Here is a 20,352-nt window from a genome sequence, read left to right as displayed (position 1 = left end):
AACATGGAGAGCTGTGAGCCTCAAAGTCTTGCAGGAATTATGGAAATGCAGGTAAAGTTGATGAACCTGTGGCATGCACTACCTTCTAGGAAGTGTGATCTAAGGAAACTGAATGACTAGGCCCTGTGAGGGGCTGGGTTGGGGAGGGGCGGTTTGTGCTCATGTATGCATGTGTGCACTGCACTTCCTTTGGAGACAGAGTGCAGTGCATTCCCCACAGCAGAATGATTATTGAATAAATTCATGTAGATAAACACACGGATGTACTATGTTGGCGATGCATCCACAGGCAAGCAAAGGATAGTCAAATTTCTAAGCTGCTGCAAAGCACCTATCTTTGGTTTAAAGATTAAGATCCTCAATTGTTTTCAATACATTCAAGAAGCTCTGTCAAATGTCTATATAAATCAATTGAATGTAAAATGAGGACAATCTTTGCCTCAAATTTTCCTTGCACTTTGAAGTAATTTGAGAAAAGAACTTCAAAAGACCATATCTACGATTATAATAAAAATATTTATTATAAAAATTATCACATTTCTCTATACAAAGCCTAAAGACAAAAACACAGTTCCGACATTAATAATTTAAGTGGGCCTGAGCATTCAATATCTCTCTTGGAATCCTAAAGCTCTTCCACAGATTTCACGAATATCAATGCAGACTACTCTACAAACTCCACTACACTGTTGATGTTACTGAGATACTAACATTTCATTCTTCAGTATTTTCAAGATGATGCACAGTGTTTGGGTTAATTAATTAATCAATTGCTTTAAATCTTTGGTAAATACAAGAATTTACATGCAAAAAAATTTAGCTTAAATTTCAGTAAAAAAAACAAGTATCTTATTGCAAACAGTTTTGTATAATCAAATGTATGAGCTGGAGTTCCACCACCAAGAAGAGTCACTGTGTAGGACTTCTGATGATGAAATCTGAAATCTACAATGAACAGTTGAGGGTTCTATTGCCACTTCCAGAAGCACCACAACGCCTGGCCTCACAACATTAAACACCAGTGTTAAGTTTAACATATAACAGTACTGATTATAATGCAGAGAAATCCTAGTTTTTTGACAGTTTAAACACCAATTTGACACATGACTTTAATAAGAGTCTGGTGAGAGTGATTCCGAGAACTCACAATGTTATGAAAGTCAGCGATTCATCCTCTCACCAATAATTCATTCATGGAAGTACAAAGCACTCCTTGGAATAGTCTGTGGGGAAGATAGATGCCTGCCTTCTGCCTTCTCCCTTATCATCCCTCCTTTCATTTTTCTGTCTTTTCTCAATCTGCACGAGTGACATGCCAACCTGCAGATTACACACCTTAATTCTCTCAAAGTATCATACATGACGACTTTCAGGCATTCCCTGTTCATCTCAACAATCTCAAAGGAAAGAATCCTGGCCCAAGAATCTCTCACTTCCAGATTGTTAAATAATACTCTAAGAAGTATTTACATTCTGATATTCTTGATCATTTGACAATTCAAAACTTTCTTACAGGCATGTTAATGCTGGAGTGTAGAGAATATATCAAAAAGAACATCTTTTTAAACCTAGAAAATGATGCCCTCGGATTATTACAGCTTCAGGGTACAGAATAGCCCTTTCTACCAAGAAAGTTCTGAATACATAATTTCTTTTCCAAACATTGATTTTTCCAACCTATTTTTTTTCCCTTTATAAAGAAAGCAGGATAAGGTATATTCCTGCTGTCGCTTCGGAAATTCTTCTCTCCCCAACTCGCAGCATCCTCAGTTCAGTGCACATGGAACAATTCACCCAAGACGAGGCACCTGGCCCAGGTAAGTGTTCACTTATTGTGTGAAGTGTGGACAGGGAAAGCAGCAGAGTAAAGGAGCTGTGTTGGTCTGAGTTTTTCACATAGGACAATGCCTTGGCTGCAACTTTGAACAAAGTGCTTAGACTCATTCCTCCTCATTCAAAGGGAACGTTGCTTTAGTCACCCTAGAACACGTAAATATAAATGACCTGTACATTTATACACACTTCTAATCGCCTAGTGTAAACTAAACACTAACCTGTTGCAAGGCAGAAAAATGCTGGTGTTTGATAGTTAATAAGTACCAACATCTTTTAATGTCAACAAGTGGCCTGAAGTACCAGTCCACTGACGCTGCTAACTTCTGTCTTCATGGTTGCTCCCTTTCCCACTCTTGCTGATCCTGGGTTGGAAACAGGATCATTTCTTCTTCAGGATTTAATATTAACACACAAAGTTACTCTATGTTAGCAAAACAAGGAGCTGGCTGGCTGTTAACTCCTGTAGTCCTGCCCTATGCTCTCTAGGGTCACAGACGCGAGCTCCATTCTTCATTGGCTCAAGGTTCTGAAGAACACGTTTTTGTCGCTGTTCTTGAAGACGCACTGGTTCACACACACACCTTCAGGAAGCAGCACTGGCACAGACCCACTTTGATCCCCTAAAGAGCCCTGAGTGCTCGTCTTCACACGGCCACCTTCTGCTTTGCCAAGTTCTTTGGTTCCTTGCTTGGTATACACCAGTCATCAGCCTCAGGGCTCATCTGATAATGTTTGAAGGCTGACTTGTTGAAGACCGGGAGTTTTTCTACAGACTCGGAAGACAAAGCCTGAAAGAAAAGGGGACAAAACATCAAACCAAAGAAATGAGCAAGGCATAATATACGCCAGAAATAATTGTTCAAAATAAAGCCAGAGGCAACTATTTAAGCATTCAAATATACTCATTTAACTCACTAAGAGTATAATAAGCCCACAGCTTGCTAGGCACTTTAGAAGACAAAACTTAAAAAATAACTCTTGACATCACAGTGACTGAAATGGTACATATGCAACTGTAAATTAGGGAATGGAGTTTGTGTTCAATGTTTGCACGTGTCTTTTGATACTGCTAATGTGACAGATTAAAAGCAAGCTATACTTTCCAAGAAAACCTCCATGTCTGTGATAAAATGAGTTCTAATCTGATACTATTCACCTACTGTCTCTCCTCCAGTGCTTTGAAGTCTTTTGCTCATTTAAGAGATGAATACATTTACTATTTCAGAGGGTCAAAGGCCATTCTGGCAAATAACCGCAGTGCACAAAATGAGAGCGTGGAATCTTAGTTGCTCATGTCTGTAAACAATTTTTTTTTTTCAGTTGAATAGATGACAAATGATTAACAGAATAAGGACAGTGATCTTAAAAAGTAAATCAAGACTTTATCAGAAATAGAAAAAACATGTACCAAATTTCAAAGTTCAAACATTAAGTGCCTGACATCTCACTGGCAATTTGTTAGCACTCAGCTTTCTTTTCCCCGGATTCCAAATGAGGTCATCTTAAGACCTTGCCTATTTTGATATTTGTTGTTTTCTAAGCTAAGACATTATTAGCATATATTTCCCACAAGTTTAAGTGAAACAAAGGGTGCGGCTGCTCCTACAGAAGCCAAAAAGAAGTTGCCTTAAAGTCACCTAGGCGTGTCCTCACTCTGAAACTTTGTTAATTGGCTTCTTGGGAGACAACTTTGCTTTCCAGAGGTGGGTAACATGGCCCAGCTTTCTATCTGGTAAGTTACCATGCCAGTTAACGTGTGCACACACCCAAACAGAAATTAGTGACTTGTGGTCATGATTTGCATTAAAACACTTTGAAGAATTCACTTTGAACTACAGAACTCAGGGCTAGGAGCAGGAGCGATTTCGTTCTAGAAATACGGTTTCTCTCTCGATTTCAAAGGATACCTTTAAGTAGATGATGGCATCTGTTCCATATCCCGACAAAGAATAGAGGTTCAGATCTCCTTGAAAGTACTTGGCATAGAGACGAGAAATTGGTAACCCATAACCGAAACCAGCCTAGAGGAAGGAGACCAATTATGGGTAAAGAAGCGGACATGATCACTGTAACACAACATCTCAGCAGGAGTTCTCACCCACGCAGACATGGACATCCCTGAACCTGTAAATGTCTGCTTCCATCCACAGATTCCTTGCAGGACTGTCTCGCCATGTTTAGCTTGCTTTACCACTCTTTCTCCTATTCCTCATCCCAAGTGAAGCAAACTGATTAACTTGCCCAATCCCTTCTTTGGAACCCTTGCTCCACTTGAAGTAGGTGGTAAAGACGGATTAAACCCCTTGACTGGGCTTACCAAAGGAGCGTTCCGGGAATTGTCCATCACGGGTGTCGGTGCGGTGGAGTATGTGTAACTGAAGAGGCGGTCGATGATCCTCAGGGGGACCCCTCCTCCCCTGTCTGAAATCTGAAACCAACAGGGAAGTCATCAGAACCGCACACCGAACACAATGTGCATCTGTCTATATCTGTTTATGACTTGGATCTACTGAAAAGCAGAGTGTTTTATTACTATTTACACTTTGGAATTCTCTCGAGACACCCACGAGTGCGAATGCTTACCTTAATGGTAAGGTCTTCATTTCCCAGGACGACAATCACCTCAACAGGGGTAAGGGAAGGCCAGTTTTCCTGGTGCTCCACGGTTGCCCTCATTGCATTCTAAAGGGAAGGAAGCCACAAGGAATTCAACAACTGAGGGATGAGGCACATGAAGAACTGTGCTTATGTTTTAATTAAAAGCACAGAGGGTAGCTCAGAGTCCCTGTTTCTTAAAGTTCAGTAGAGAAACAACTCTGTAAATAGCCACTTATGAATGTGTCGTGCAGGACATATATTGAAGAATATTCATTTACTATGTAATACAGCTCATGGGAGTAATGGCTAATGGAAAAACAGTTCTGCTAGCTGTCAACTTCTTATTTGTAAGCTTAATTTAAATGTAGAAATTGGTTTTTATAGCCCATTTCCTAGCTCTCCCTTTTCTTTCCATTTCATTTGATATCCAAGCACCAGACTATTACATAACGAATGAACAGTGAATCATTGAACCAATTTACTGGCTTTTATAAAATTTGCTAGGAAAAGTTTGTTCCTATTTAAAAGGAAGTCAATAATTAAATTTCAGTTTACATTTTATCATCCTCTTAACTTTTGCCAGTGGTGGTAAAATAATTCCATGAATTGGATCATTCAGTTTAAAAACAAATTGGGGCTGGCGCTGTGGCATAGCCAGTAAAGCCGCTGCCTGCAGTGCTGGCATGGGTGCTGGTTCGAGTCCTGGCTTTTCCACTTACAATGCAGCTCTCTGCTGTGGCTTGGGAAAGCAGTGGGGGATGACCCAAGTCCTTGGGCCCCTGCACCCACACTGGAGACCTAAAGAAGCTCCTGGCTTCAGATGAGTGCAGCTCCTGCCGTTGTGGCTATTTGGGAAGTGAACCAGTGGATAGAAAACCTTTCTCTTTCTCTGCCTCTGCTTTTCTGTAACTCTGCCTTTCAAATAAAAGAAATCTTTTAAAAATATTTAAATAATGAATGAATGACTGACTGAAGGGGTTGGAACTGTGGCATAGTAGATTAAGCCTCTTCCTGCAGTGCCAACATCCCATATGGTCACCAGTTTGAGTTCCGGCTGCTCCCTGCTAATGTGCCTGGGAAAGCAGTAGAAGAATGCCCAAGTGCTTGGGCCCCTGCACCCATGTGGGAGACCTGGAAAAACTCCTGGCTTCAGATCAGCTCAGCTTTGGCTGTTGTGGCCATTTAGAGAAAGAACCAGCAGATGGAAGACTTCTCTCTCTGTCTCTCCCCCTCTCTAACTCTGCCTCTCAAATAAAGAAAATAAATATTTGAAAAATTAATGAAAAATATCTTTTGTCCTTTAACACAGAACAAACACATGTTTTCAGTCTATTGGCTGAATGTCAGTCAGATACAGGTTTGGTTTATTTAACCTATTTCCTCTCTAACAACCTTCTGGTTATTTTATCTGCTTTTTTATTTCTATACAATATTGAGTTCTAGTCATTAACTGAGTTGAAATAATATAGATCAGATGATTACAATATAATCACTACCTCATTATCAGTAATATTAGAATACATTAGGAAACAGTTCTGTCAAAATTAGAAGCAAATTAAACTTTTAAAAGACTTCTTCCTCTCCACTTAACAGGACTACTGGGAAACATCACAAAGCTTCAGGAGTTTTTCTAATTTTTAGTTGAAGTTCAGTTTTAGTTTGATCTTGAAAACCCATGAGAAGATAGGATTCTTAGTACCTGGTTAGCCCAGACCAGAAACACCTGCATACGCTGAAAGCCTGTTAGAAAAACAAAGTGATGGGCCGGCGCCGCGGCTCACTAGGCTAATCCTCCGCCTTGCGGCGCCGGCACACCGGGTTCTAGTCCCGGTCGGGGCACCGATCCTGTCCCGGTTGCCCCTCTTCCAGGCCAGCTCTCTGCTGTGGCCAGGGAGCGCAGTGGAGGATGGCCCAAGTGCTTGGGCCCTGCACCCCATGGGAGACCAGGAGAAGCACCTGGCTCCTGCCATCGGCGGCCATTGGAGGGTGAACCAACGGCAAAAGGAAGACCTTTCTCTCTGTCTCTCTCTCACTGTCCACTCTGCCTGTCAAAAAAAAAGTGATGGACCTAGAGAATTAAAATCTCGGGGGCAGAGCCCAAGAATATGTGCGGTAACAGCCCCTCTAGGGGATTCTAGTACACATTAAAATTAGAAAAATGCTACTCTGTAGGCAATGAACGGGCATACTCTTCCCTCCTCCGGCTTATTTAGAACCAATGTGCCAAGACCTACTGAGTCAGGATTTGCTGCTTACCAGAGTTCCCAAGTGATCACTGAAGGAACCGGCTGTCCTGAGCTGATCGTACACTCAGAACCGGGCCATGCCGCCCACAGTTGTCCTGGACCTGACCCTCTGAGTTGGGAGTTAGACTAGGCTGTGGGGGTGCAGGGAACACAGCCTCATTCCCTGAAGCATGCAGCTTGTGCCCCTCCTTTAGGGAGTGATCAGTGGCTGCTGCTTTGTTGGACACCTGGAGAAATAATGGGAGCATCTTCTTGGCACTGAACCTTGAGAGGTCATGACTCACACTGTGTGTTCCCAAACACGTGCTGATACTAAAGTGAGCTGCACGCACCCTTTCAGATGTTGACTGTGGTCTTAGGACCACATACATATTCCTGGGAGAAGATATTGAGGCTGCTTTTTGGCAGGGCCGGGATAAAGAAAATAAAAATCTGACTGTGACCTTGTTCTAAAGACAGGATTGCCGGCCGTGTGAAGGGTCGTACCTTGAATAGCTCAAAGAGCATGTGATGGAGGTGAGAAGGCACGTACACGATGTGGATGGGCTGGCCTGGAAATTTTCCTGGAAGAATCAAGTTTGTTTAGAATTGAGAAATATTTCACTAAAAGAAATCTCAGTTTCTATTCAATAAGTATCATAGACTTACATAGGGTTGGAAAATTCCTGATTGCCCCATCCCGAATAGTCTGCTCTAGAAATGTCTCACTTAAACAGCAAACACAACAGCAAAATGCTGCTACAGTTGCTGCCTGTATCTAGTGCTCTATGATTAATTTTGTATTTCTCTAAAAAAGTATAAAGATGACATGTCAAAAAATGGCCTTATAAATTAGATTATATGTGAGATCTGTGTCTATGTTCAGTGTTTATACTGGGCAATAACAGAATTATATGCATTTTCAGATAGAAACCTACACTTATAGTATAACACTGAAATTAACACTTGCTCTAATTTTCATTTTTTTAATATACAGATATGTCTTGATTTTTCTTGGCTTTTGTATCACCTAAACATTAAATCTTATGTGCTAAATATGCTTAGGTTTCACCAAGAGGCTAAAGAAAACAGAAACAAAAACCTCCCAATACTGTTTGGAAAGAAAAATAAAAGTATTATTCTTTGATGTCCCAGGCCTTGGCAAAGTTTGAATTGGAAAACACAAGGTCTGGCACAATCCCTCTTTATTTTATCAAACAGTTCAAGCAGTTCATCTACAAGAATTATGCAACAGTGCTGTTTATCATTAGAGATTTTTTTCAATCTTGTACAACTACTTTTAGTTTGGCATTCACTTACATTTGTACATCCCCACTTATGAGTTAGGCAAATCTTAACTTGACTAACAAGAATTGTCCCTGCATAAACATTTCTTGGGAAAGGTGTTCACTTTCAATGGAAAGAAGACAATCCAACTTCTGTATATTGTTTTGCTTTGTGATGCAACTATCTTCTAGAACAGACTGTCATAGGCTACAAAGAGTGCCTTGCATTCATTGTGTAATCCGTGTGGGAAGACCTTGCCTTTTCTGAGATCTTAGAGTTGAAGACTTTAAAGTATGTTCTGATCCAAAAAGTGGTACCACTCACAGTTCAGTTGTGAGTGTGTGAAGAATATTTCACATGTTTTCTATCCTCTTATAAGCAAACAGTTTTGTTAACCATAGGCATAACTGTTGCACACCAGTTCATTCATCCTACATAACTGACACTTTTCATCTACTGAACAGCAACGCTGTATTTCCCCTCCGTACAGCCAGTCCCTGGCCACCATTCTACTCTCTGCTGCCATCTGACTATTTTAGACACCTCACGTAACTGGAGTCATGTAGTATCTGTCCTTCTGTGACTGAATGGTTTCTTACGGTGACATTTAAAGTATTCTGTTTCTAAGTCCTATAAGTAATCTCTTAGGGGGATAGTCTCATTGCCTACGTGGTTCTCTTTATTCCTCATATTCTAGTTTTCTTTTGATCTCTTCATCACTCGGATTCTACAGTAAACAGTCTGTTCTTGATCTAAGATTTTGGAACCCAAGTGCTCTTTAAACTCAGATTATTTGTTCAAACTATTTTTCTGAATGAGTCATCATTAGCAATTGAATAAGTGCAATTGGGACTTTCCCATTGAGATAATTAAAAAGAACTTTGACTTCAAAAAAGTTATAATTTCTAGATAAGTTCAGAAAAGAAAGAAAAACACCAAAGTTACTTGTGAGAGTGGAGAATACTGAATTTTTCGTAACTTAAAATATGTTTCGGGATAATGAATCATTCATAAGTTAAAACATACTTCATTTATAGCTTACCATTCACTTGTGTGAGCTTTAATTCTGGAGATGTTAAGTAATACTGGTCACAGAGCATCTTTGAAGACTCAAAGGCATCTGAAACAGAAGTTTTTGGTTTTTGTAACAATAATTTATGCCAAGTAGAGTTCCCACATGTTCTTAGGTGCCTACTCCCCTTAGTCCAAAACAGCCACTAGCATACAGGTTTGTGTATATGAAAAAATACATTTTGAATATTTTACTGAATAAAAACTCAAGATGGCATTTAAGCTGTACCAAAAGGAATATGTGCACCCCAGTAATCAAAAATAATGAAGATGGCACACTCATCAGATGTGTTTGGATTTTTTATGTTATAAATGAATTTTTTATATTATAAATTATGTTTGTGCTTTTGACTCTCAAAAGCAAAGGATCTCAATGGTAGTATTTATAAAAACATCAGTGGGACACTGTGAATATGAATTCATCCAAGAGCCACCTCAAATATAGATATGCCAAACACATATTGCACATTTTCAAAAAGGGAAATGCAGAAATCTAGAAATTACCTTGGACCACAGCTGCTACATCACAGTTTGGATCAATGCTTCCAATATGGCTTGGGTTTCCTGTTTGTGCATCACTAAATATAAGAACTGTTGAAAAATAAAAAAATTTTATAAAGATTAGGCTAATAATTAGAGGCACGACTGAGAAAGAATGTGATCCACTGACATGTGAAACATCTAGCTAAAGGTGGCTTATGTCGTATGCCCATGTCAATCTATCATGATCGCATTGAGCTTACTTACTGTGCTGGTTCATCAACATCCGAGTAGATATACGGTTCATGTAAAATCGATCCAAAAAATACTGGAGATTTTGGTTGGTGATTGGGTCCACTGTACAGGCATCTTTATACTCAATGATTCCTTGTGCCATCGTAGGAACTACATTATGGTGTCTATTTCGAACTTTGATGAGCGTATCTACAAAGCTAAGCCATAATATTGATGGTTAATGAAAGGTCAAATAAATTTCATTTACTACTGTTCCTCAGATTACTTCAAAGAGAGCTAAAGCCCTTTCTGTGGCACCCATCCAAGCAAATCTTACCAGGGCGCTCTCTACAGATTCTTCCAACACAGTAGAGGAGGTAGTTTTATAAACTGATGTACTTTGCTTCCGGTACGTGTAATACTACTCACTCTGTGATTGGTGCATTCATTACATGCGTTCATTAAGCCCTCTTTTTTTTTTTACTTGTTTATTTTTTATAAAATATTTGTTTTTTCCTACAGACATGTAAGGTAGGAAAATGAGGCTTCCCAGCTCATGCAGGCCTGATAGTATCCTCAGTAGGGCTAAGCTGGGTATCCAACCCTGGCTGGGAAGAAGAGAGACCCACAGCCCCAAGGGAGGCAGGCTTTGGCCTTCTCTTAAAAATAATAATAATTAAAGATGATTCTAGAATACCTCTGCAGAACAGACTTTTGACAGATTTAGGAAATATTCTTTTTTAGGTAGCTAGAAACTGTCAGTTACTCAGAAAACGTTTCATCTCCAATGATGCTGAAATGTGTTAAAGTTACACAGCAAAAACCTTCCTGCAAATCTAACTCTCAGATTAAATTGATAAAAGTAGTTTCCTTTTTTTAAAAAAGTGTCCTCTACATTTCTTCTTAGTATCAGTTTCCAACTGTGTTCTTTAACTTCTAACAATTGACAAGCCAAAACTCACCACTGGAATAGTGAACTATTATTCAGCGTTAGAGTTCCGTTAATATGGGTCTACAACTATCTTAGGAGTATGTCTAAAATGGCCAAAATTTAACAAAGATATTCTAACACCCAGAACTTACTCTGATAAAGCTTTCTGGTCATCTGGACTCTTCTCATGAAATTCCACCAAATCCATCAGGCTCTGGATATACCTGTAAAGTGACAGGTGTGTTTTAAGCTTTAGCATCAATAGTCAGATCCACATGCCTGAGAATAGCGTGCCTTTTTGAAATGATTTGAGAACAGAAAGTAAGCATACTGTTTAAAACATTCCTTTAGAACATATGGAAACAATATGTTAACATCTTTAGGGGCCAATGCTGTGGTACAGTAGGTTAAGCCTCCGCTGGCAGTGCTGACATCCCATATGGGCACCGGTTCAAGTCCTGGCTGCTATATTTCTGATCCAGCTCCCTGCTCATGTACCTGGGAAAGCAGTGGAAGATGGCCAAGTGCTTGGGCCCCTGAACCCATGTGGGAGACCAGAGGAAGCTCCTGGCTCCTGCATGGCCCAGTCCCAGCCATTGTGGCCATTTGGAGAGTGAACCAGCGGATGGAAGACCTCTGTCTCTCTCTCCTCCTCCTCCTGTATCTCTGCCTTTCAAATAAATAAATAAAAATTTAAAAACAATCTTTAAAACTACAGCTTCAACCCTCAACTTTCTAACTTAAATTTTACTTCTGTAACTATTCTAGGTCCTATGCAATTTTCTAAGGGTGTCCTTTGGCAAAGCACTTACAGACACCCCTTTTAAAAGGTTTCTTAGAAGTCTTGAATGTCAGCTTGGACATGCGTTTCAGACTGTAATTTTCTTAGGACTGCACATGTATGTCTTGAATCAACAAACAACAATCTGTAGGATCCGTGGAAGAGGATGAGGCTCTGCTCCCCATAAGTCTGCTCTTCTGGGTTACCTGCTTCTCTGAGCATCAGTATCCACATTTGCAAAATGAGATTACACTAACTGATGCTGAGTGCTTACTGGTGCCAGGTACTGCTCGACATTTGTTTTTAATGGATTACTTCATTTAATTATATTCCAGCATCCCCTGCAAGCCATGCTATTTTTTCTCCTAAATAACAGATGACGGATGGAGGCAGAAGCTTGAGACATTTGGCAAGGATCCCACAATTAAGAAGTGACAGAGGCAGGATCTGAACTCACAATCCATTCTCTCAATCACTTTGCAAGTAACCAAGGTTGGACACTCTCCAAATATTTATTTAAATGTTCCTAGGCATAGGCTTTCTTTTGAAACATCAAACTCTTTTATGATATGAACTCTAAGGTTAGAATTGTGCACATCAATTATTTTCAAGTTTCTTCTAGAAGCCAAAATTATATCACAAAGGAATCTACTTTTTGCGTTAAAAATGTCTGGCAATAGCTTATAATTTCCCTATTGATAACTTACCCTAAACTACTCTTTAAAAGTTCTTTACATCTTTCAGAAGTGCTTACTGTTCAGCGTACCTGCTTTCCAATGATGTGAATGTAGTATAAGAAGCCACACTCGAGAATTATTTTAAAACTAGAGAATTCGAAACGGGACAGCACTTACCAGCTTTTAACAAGCTGCACTGAAGAGGTATTGATTAAGCACTCAGGGAGGATGTCAATTTCCTTCAGGATATTGGCCAGCCTCACGGGCAACTCTTGTCGCAAAAACGCAAAGGATGTTCTCTCACATGCGTTTTCAGAACCTGAAATAAATGAAATTAATGTATTTTTTTGGGGAAAAAAGTTAATCTAAATTATGTATCGGAATGGCGTTAATTATCAAACATTGATGGTGTTTATTCTCAGTGTGGTGCTGTTTTGTGACTCAGGTAACTCGACTTTCTTCTTGCATTTGTACTCGATTTATTTACTGAGAGGCAGAGAGGCAGAGAGGGGAAGACACCTGCCATGGGCAGAGACACTCCCCAGATGCAGGGAGCTGGACGGGGACCTGGACATCAGCGCTGCCCGGGCCTGCACCTCTAGGAAGCTGGGTCCGCACACCCCCCAGGCCGTCTGCTGTGGGACTCGGGCGTGTTAAGCCGCATCGGAGGCCGTCGGTCCGGCGCGGACCGCATCGCTGGCTGTTGTTCAATGACCAGCGCAGGAGAATTCTCCCTTTCTCTCCCGAAAAGTGATGCCCACTCAGCAGTCGGAGCAGCTGGTGATCGGATCTCGGCGCTCACAGCAGAGTGCGGCGCTGGGTCCCGAGCAGGACGGACCCTTAGACATCCACAAACTACAGGCGTTTCGCAGACGGCCAAGGGACACGGAGTTCCGCGAGGAAGGCACAGAGGGCGCAGGGGACGAGGGGCCCAAGTCCAGCATCCGAGGCTGAGAGTCTAATCCAAGACCCTCTGTGCCGGGAGGGAGCGAGGAGCTTCTGGAGCACGGCGCCTGGCAGATGTGGGCAGAGAGGCGAGCAGAGCCGAGCCCGGACGGCCCAGCACCTGCAGGGCGGCCGGGGGCGCTGACCGCCCGACAGTAGCCAGAGCTGGGGAAGAGCAGCAGGCTGGGCCGGCCTCGCGGCCCCGCTGCAAAGGGGACCTCGGTGGTCTCCGCTCCTGAAAGTTCAGCCCCGGGACCCAGCTCTTACCAAAGTCCAGCAGCTGCTTCATGGACAGCGGGGAAGGGCTGTAGCGGGAGAAGTGCTCCACCTCTCGGGGCACCAGGCCGGCGCCGCTCAGCGAGCCGGCGCTGCGCATCACGAAGCGGGCCGCCTTCATCCTGACGTCCCCCGAGGCCGGGCTGGGGCAGGCTCTGGGGCTGGGGCTGGCCGGAGGGGCGACGCTCACTGCCCTGGGTGGGGCGTGCAGGTGCACGGGGCGCGGGCGGAGCTGCAGGGTCAGCGGCCGCGGCGGCTGCACACTCGGACTCCCGTCTCTCCCCAGCCGCCGCCCGTTGCGGTTTTTATTGGTCTCCCCCGCGCTCTCCTCCCACTCGCGGGGACCTGGAGACGCGTCCTCAACTCCGGCCACGCCCGCGGGGGAGAACTTTGGGCTCCGCCCCCTGGCCGCGGGAGGCGCCCAGCGGCCCCGCGCGGTGACCACGTCTGGCCGGGCGCCGGGGGGCCGGGGGTGGGCAGCAGAGCGGGGAGCGGGGCGTCGGGGGCCCCACGTCAGCCCCCGAGGACCGGGCCCGCCCCGACGCGTCCTTGTTTACAGGCCCGAAGCCCTCTCAATGTCACGCGTTGCCGGCCAGAAACTGTGTCCAAGAGCCGGGGCTGCGAGGACTCATTGGTCCTCGCTCAGAGCGGGGTTTTTACAGTAGCCAATCAGCTGCGGGCAGAAGTGAGGCCGGCCCCGCCATTGGTCAGCGGGAGGAGCAAACAGGCTACCGTGTTCTCCCCGCCAGCGGGAGTGAGCGCGGGAACTGGAAGTTCCCTGGGCGGAGGCCTGAGGGACGGCGGGGAGTCACTGACGTGTTTTGGCGCTGGAGGAAGGCCATGGATTTGTTCTCTCCTCTAACGCCTCCTTCCATTAGGGCTAAACTCTGTGTCTTAACGAGAATAAGAAGGGAGTCGGGTTGTCAGTTTGACGCGACCTCGCTTTCTCCCGGCAGAGGACCCGTTCCCTGGCTCCCCTCGTGTGACTGCCATTCCTCCCAGTCTTTCCCAAAACTGTCCCGTCATCAGGTGTCTTGGGCACATCGTAAGCTCCCAGAGCCTCCCTTACTGCCCCCTCCGCTGTCTCCAAGTATGGCCTTTGTCCCTCATGGAATTGAGTTATTTATATTCTTAATTAATCCTAGTTTGATTCCCCCTCTCCGGAAGATCTGGGTGGGGAACAGGGTCTCGTGCAGCTTTGAGATTTCTACCCTGCTTTGTCATTTGCTAGATTCATGACAATGGTTGAAACACAGTACCCTATCATCAAAGTCTGACCCTACCCTCCTCCTCCTCTCCCTGTTCTTGAAAGCAAGAAGAAGATGAAGCCCTAATGTTTTGGGAAAGCTGGATGGAGAGAGTGCTTGCACGTGGGATGGAAGGGGAGCTAAGTAAGGGGTGTTAATTAACGTGGTGGTTTGTTATAAAAGAGCCCCTTTGGCCTGGGCCCCTGCATGTGTAAGCTGAATGGGAAACTCTCAGCATGACAAGTGACTGTAGGCTCCACGGTGGCTCTTTGCCCTGTTTCCCTGAGACATCTCTCCCAGTCACAGGAGTGATTTCTAAATTCCATTGCTCCAAATTCTAACTCTAATGCAAACTCCTCCTTGAGAGCCACATTCCTGTCTTGAGCTTTCCATTTGACGTCTTTGCTTGGATGTCTAATAACCATCAGTTTTGTTCTTCCCATATCCACCGCCATTATCGTGTAAGCCAGTCTTTGCAAAATCATCAGTTACTTGTACGGCTCGCATGAAGATACAATATCACAGTTCTCCTACTAGTTTCCCCTTTGTCTATACTTTACTGTAGATCTTCCAGGGTTTGCGACCTCCCTTTGTGCCCAGATATTCTGCTCAGGCTTATGAGAAACAACCCCAGGAACAGATTCAACTTTGATAATATTCCAGTGTTGAAGGTGGGGCTTCGAGACATTGAGGGATGATCCTGGGGTGGATGAAAATGTTCCAGGGGCTGGTGCTGTGGCCTAGCAGGTAAAGCTGCCGCCTGCAGAGCCAGCATCCCATATGGGTGCCACTTTGAGTCCCAGCTGCTCCATTTCCATTTCAGCTCCCTGCTATGGCCTGGGAAAGCAGTAGATGATGGCCAAAGTCCTTGGAACCCTGCATCCATGTGGGAGACCTGAAAGAAGCTCCTGGCTTTGAATCAGCACAGCTCTGGCCATTTTGGCCAATTGGGGAGTGAACCAGTGGGTGGAAGACCTCTCTCTCTCTCTCTACCTCTCCTTCTCTCTCTGTGTAACTATGACTTTCAAATAAATAAAATACATCTTAAAAAAGAAAAAAAAAGACTCCAACACCCTCATTTGAGTGAAACAAAAATAAAAACCCAAAATACAACAGCTCAAGTACATAGCTTAAGTGTAGGCGCATGGTAAGTTTCAAATTGCATCTCCATTTGTAGATAGGCTTTGATACCACTATAACTTACATTTTTGTATTTAGAACCCTTTATTAAATATTTGTATATCTCTATGAAAGAAATGTGTTCACGATGTCAAAATACTAAGTAAGACTCTTTGTGATGAAACAAGTTAATCTAAAAATCCTTTCTGCCTGGCTTATGTCCTAATACCATAAACAAAAGGAAAGTACATGTTTAACATCTTAACCACGTGTGGGATCAGAAATAGGCAAGAATATCCATGACAAAGTATTATACTTGAATGTGCAAAGAAAAGCCATTGAAAGTTATACATTCCAGGTAGGTCTAATTTTGGAAAGTACCATTTCCTTAAGTCCATTGAGTGCTCGACCTGGTTTACCCAGCACTACTAACCTATGTCGTGGGGTGATTAAAGATCAGGTGAAGTCATATGATGTTCACAGAAATGACTAAGGGCAGAAGGTGAACTGAGGTCACAGAATTTTGCCTCCACGTCATCCTATCCAATAATATTTACCAGGTTACTCTCACAGTGCATTGAATTCTTCTGTGCCATTTCTGTGGGATGGGAACTTGTTGTTATAATTGGCAACACTTATTGTGGCTGGACTGGAATGGTCAGTCAAGTTGTTTACCCAGTTGGCTAAGATGCTGTGTGTTACCATAAGTAGAAGATTAGCCTGGAAATGTGGCTTTTCTATTCTCAGGCTGGCCACAGATCTGGAAGTGAGCCAGTTGGGACAAAGGTGAAGCAAAAAGACTATTTGGGTACAATGCATATGGACAAATCCTTGCATTTATTTGAATAAAGGCAAACTGCAAGAAGCCATTAAATGATTTAATGCGAGCTGATGTGATCAAAGCTCTCCCCCTTTGAGACAGTGCTGAACGTAACATCCTTGACAGAGATGCCTGATGGCTGAAATTTTCAGGCACACCCTTACTTAGCGTTAAATGAATTCTGTTCAGCTTTCCTGGGCAAGTCTAATAACCAAAGATTTCTGGTAGAGCTTTGAGAATGCAAACTTCACTTTAGCCAGAGGGTGGGGGATAGCCAATGTGTCAAAATGCATCAGGATCCTTAAAGAGAAGCCTACTCAGTTTTTCCACCACTATCAATATATCCCAAGGAAGCAGTTAAAAATATCCATAATAGGAATTCCAAATCTAGGATGGAAAAATAAAAATCAACAGTTTTGACAGTACAATTTTTTTTCTACAGATTTATTTATTGGAAAGGCAGAGTGACTGAAAGGGAGAGAAAATTCTTCGATCTGCTAGTTCAGTCCCCAAATGACTGCAACATTGAGGACTAGGCTTGGCCAAAGCTAGGAGTCAGGCACTCCATCTGACCCTCCCCACATGAGTGGAAAGGGCCCAAGTACCTGGGCCACCAACCCCTTCCTTCCCAGGCGCATTAGCAGGAAGCTGGACTGGAAGCAGGGCAACTGGGACTGGAACTGGCACTCGGATTTGGGATGCAGGCATTGCAAGCGGCAGTTTAACCTGCTGTACCACAATGCCAGCCCCCAGAATGTTTAAAGGTTAAAAATGAACAGCAGACCGGGAGAAAATATATACAAAATGTGTAACAGACAAGTGACTTTTAAGAAACAACCATTTGGCCAGCGCCGTGGCTTAACAGGCTAATCCTCCGCCTTGCGGTGCCGGCACACCGGGTTCTAGTCCCAATTAGGGCGCCGGATTCTATCCCAGTTGCCCCTCTTCCAGGCCAGCTCTCTGCTATGGCCTGGGAAGGCAGTGGAGGATGGCCCAAGTCCTTGGGCCCTGCACCCGCATGGGAGACCAGGAGAAGCACCTGGCTCCTGGCTTCAGATCAGCGAGATGCGCTGGCCGAAGCAGCCATTGGAGGGTGAACCAACGGCAAAAAGGAAGACCTTTCTCTCTGTCTCTCTCTCTCACTATCCACTCTGCCTGTCAAAAAAAAAAAAAAAAAAAAAAAAGAAACATTTGGGTAGAGAACAAAATGGTCACGAACTGTTGCCTCTTGGAGATCGCAGACTTGAGAAATGGGTGCTAAGAAGCAAGTGGGCAATAAGACCATCTGAGAAATTGTGACAAGAGCAGTGGAGGAAATGGACTTGAAGAATATAATGGGCTTGTACTGCCTTAGCATGGTAGTCAAGAAAGGTCTTCCTAAGAAAATGATCATTAGATAGAGCAGCCTTCCACAGAGGATGAGAGGGGGTACTGCTCAAAGCCTGTTGGGAAAGATACTGGGGAAGGTGATGCCTAAGTTACCATTTGGTCTCTCACATTTTTTATAACTAGTGTTTGCTTCGAGAGCAGTGGGTTCTAGGAGCTGGATTAGATGTTATGGGAACCAATATCTGTTCTCAAATACCTCAGACTAACAGTGGAAGAGGGGAGTGATGGCTGAGAGAGGTTCAATCAAGTGCGATGCTGGTTGTGGTGAAAGAGGTGGTGCCAGGTGGTGGTAACGCTAATGGCTTCCAGGGATGTTTATTGTGGAGGAAGAGCTGTTACCAGGGAATGCGACCTCTGTGAGCTGGCATTTGGGATGACCTCAGAAGGACGAGGATGGTTTTTGACAAATTATCGGTAGAGAGTTGGGAAGATAGTCCAAGCCTAGGCAAAAGCACAGATAAAGGAACGAGGGATATGTTGGCCAAATAATGACTATGTTGATCCAGGTTGTGGTCTAGAGTAACATGAGGGAGGAGGGAATGTGAGATTAGGGTTATTTTATGAGAGTCGGAAATACTGGAATGGGAACCTTGAGACCCCTAAAATAGGTGACGTGGGACTGAACTGTTCAATTTAGCCAAACTATGTTGAACACTCATTACATACCAGGCATTATGAGAGATGCTGGGAACATAAATGTGAGAAAGGCACAGCCCCTGTCTTAAAGAATGGCAGAAAGACATTAACATAACCTTGAAAAAATGGATGGTGTGATGCATACAAGGTACGTGTGTGGGGACAGGCGCAAGGAGTTGGTGAGACCCTCTTGGAAGAGCCTATGTGTCATTTGAGTTATAAGGTGGAATAGTCTTCATAGGCAGACACAGAGGAAAGGTGTAAGAACAGTGAGGAAAAGAACAGAACAGAACTGTTACGTTGATAGGGTTTCCTGACAATTAGAAAGTTATTTTGTGCTCTCAGCATGGTGAAATGGAGTAGGCGATTTCATCAGTGCTCATAGAAGCAGGAAAATCAACAATCAGGAGGAAAGAGTAAATTGACTAAGGGGTAGCACAGGTGATGAGTCTGTCTGGGAGCTCTCTGAATTAACAAAAACCCACGTGAGAGGCTTGGCTGTGATTACCGGCAAAGAGAAGGTGAGAACACGAAGCTATTGGGACATTGCTGAGAAACGCAGGCGAGTGGTGAGGTTCTGTCTCAAGTTTCTTTTCACAAGCCTCCCCTCTCTCAGTGAGCCTCCAGCTATCTCTCGCTTTCTCTGGAGCAGTCATTTGTGTCCCTCTTGGCCCCCTTCCACTTAACAAAGCCAAACCCTTCCCCTCACTGCAGCGGCTCCACAGCAGACTGGTTGATTGCTCTTTCTGCCCTTATGGCTCCAATGTCATCAGAAAGGAAAGCAAATAGATTCTGAAGCTAACACCTCTTGAATTTTTGTAGGAAGACGAGAATAATTGTCTCAGACCCCAAAACAGTCTTACCATTCTTTTTAACATCAAGAAACTTCTCAAATTATGTTTGCTTTTACAAAACAAGAAAGAAAGGAAAAAGAAATGGAAAATTCAAGAAGAGAAATGCATAATAACTAAAAACAGCCTCAAACTAATAAGTGATTAGGACAATAAAAAGTAATGTTCAAAAAGGCATTATTACCATTGTATGTGCAACCAAAAAAAAAAAAAAAAAGCTGGTAGTATCTATTGTTGGCAAGGCCTAGGGAATTGATCTTTAGACTATTAGTGTGAATGTAAAATTGATTAAATTTTTGGAAGGCAATTAACAGGATCTATAGAAAGCTTAAGGATAGTTACTCCCTGTCTTAGCCATTCCACTTTTTAGATACCTATCCTACAATTTAACCATAAGAGAGCATAAAGATCTTTGCAAAATATTTTTCACTGCAGGGCTACCCATAAGCAGAAAACTTTCAAACACAGCTTGTCTACCTATAGGAGACTGGGTGGTTATCATGCGTGTGAACAAATGACTCATCCATGAACTAAAATTCTATATGGTTGATAAAATGAATGAAGATTGTCTTCGAAGCAGTCTTGGAGATCTGCTGCTCAAATATACGTTCGAAGAAGGACTTGCTGTTAGTTGCAAGGAGCACAGTTAGCTAACAGCCTTCAGCTGCAGCACCTTTGGATCCACACAGAATTATTTAAAAAGATTTATTTACTTATTTGAAAGGCAGAGTTAGAAAGAGAGAGATCTTCATCTGCTGGTTCACTCCCCAAATGGCTGCTATGACTGGGGCATGGCCAGACCGAAGCCAGAAGCCAGGAGTTTCGTCTGGATCTCCCACATGAATGCGGTGGCCCAAGGACGTGGACCATTTAGTGCCATTTCCCAGGCACATTAGCGGGGAGCTGGATTGGAAGCGGAGCAGCCGGGACTTGAACCACTGCCCATGTG

General features: G+C 43.4%; 1 protein-coding gene across 1 annotated transcript; it reads right to left on the bottom strand.

Annotated features, from left to right (window-relative positions):
• Nucleotides 1-497: 497 nt before the first annotated feature.
• PDK4 (pyruvate dehydrogenase kinase 4) lies at nt 498-13,605 on the bottom strand. The gene is made up of 11 exons (XM_062178631.1): nt 13,333-13,605; nt 12,298-12,439; nt 10,815-10,886; nt 9,765-9,949; nt 9,522-9,608; nt 8,989-9,066; nt 7,167-7,243; nt 4,420-4,518; nt 4,154-4,264; nt 3,744-3,857; nt 498-2,624 (listed from the first exon to the last, which is right to left on the bottom strand). The coding sequence occupies exons 1-11, from the start codon at nt 13,460-13,462 to the stop codon at nt 2,481-2,483; spliced, it is 1,239 nt and encodes a 412-aa protein (XP_062034615.1). The 5' UTR covers nt 13,463-13,605; the 3' UTR covers nt 498-2,480.
• Nucleotides 13,606-20,352: the final 6,747 nt, after the last annotated feature.

Source organism: Lepus europaeus, chromosome 20, assembly GCF_033115175.1.
Source record: "Lepus europaeus isolate LE1 chromosome 20, mLepTim1.pri, whole genome shotgun sequence".
In the NCBI taxonomy this organism is placed as follows: Eukaryota; Metazoa; Chordata; class Mammalia; order Lagomorpha; family Leporidae; genus Lepus; species Lepus europaeus.
This window is presented reverse-complemented; position numbering and strand designations above follow the sequence as displayed.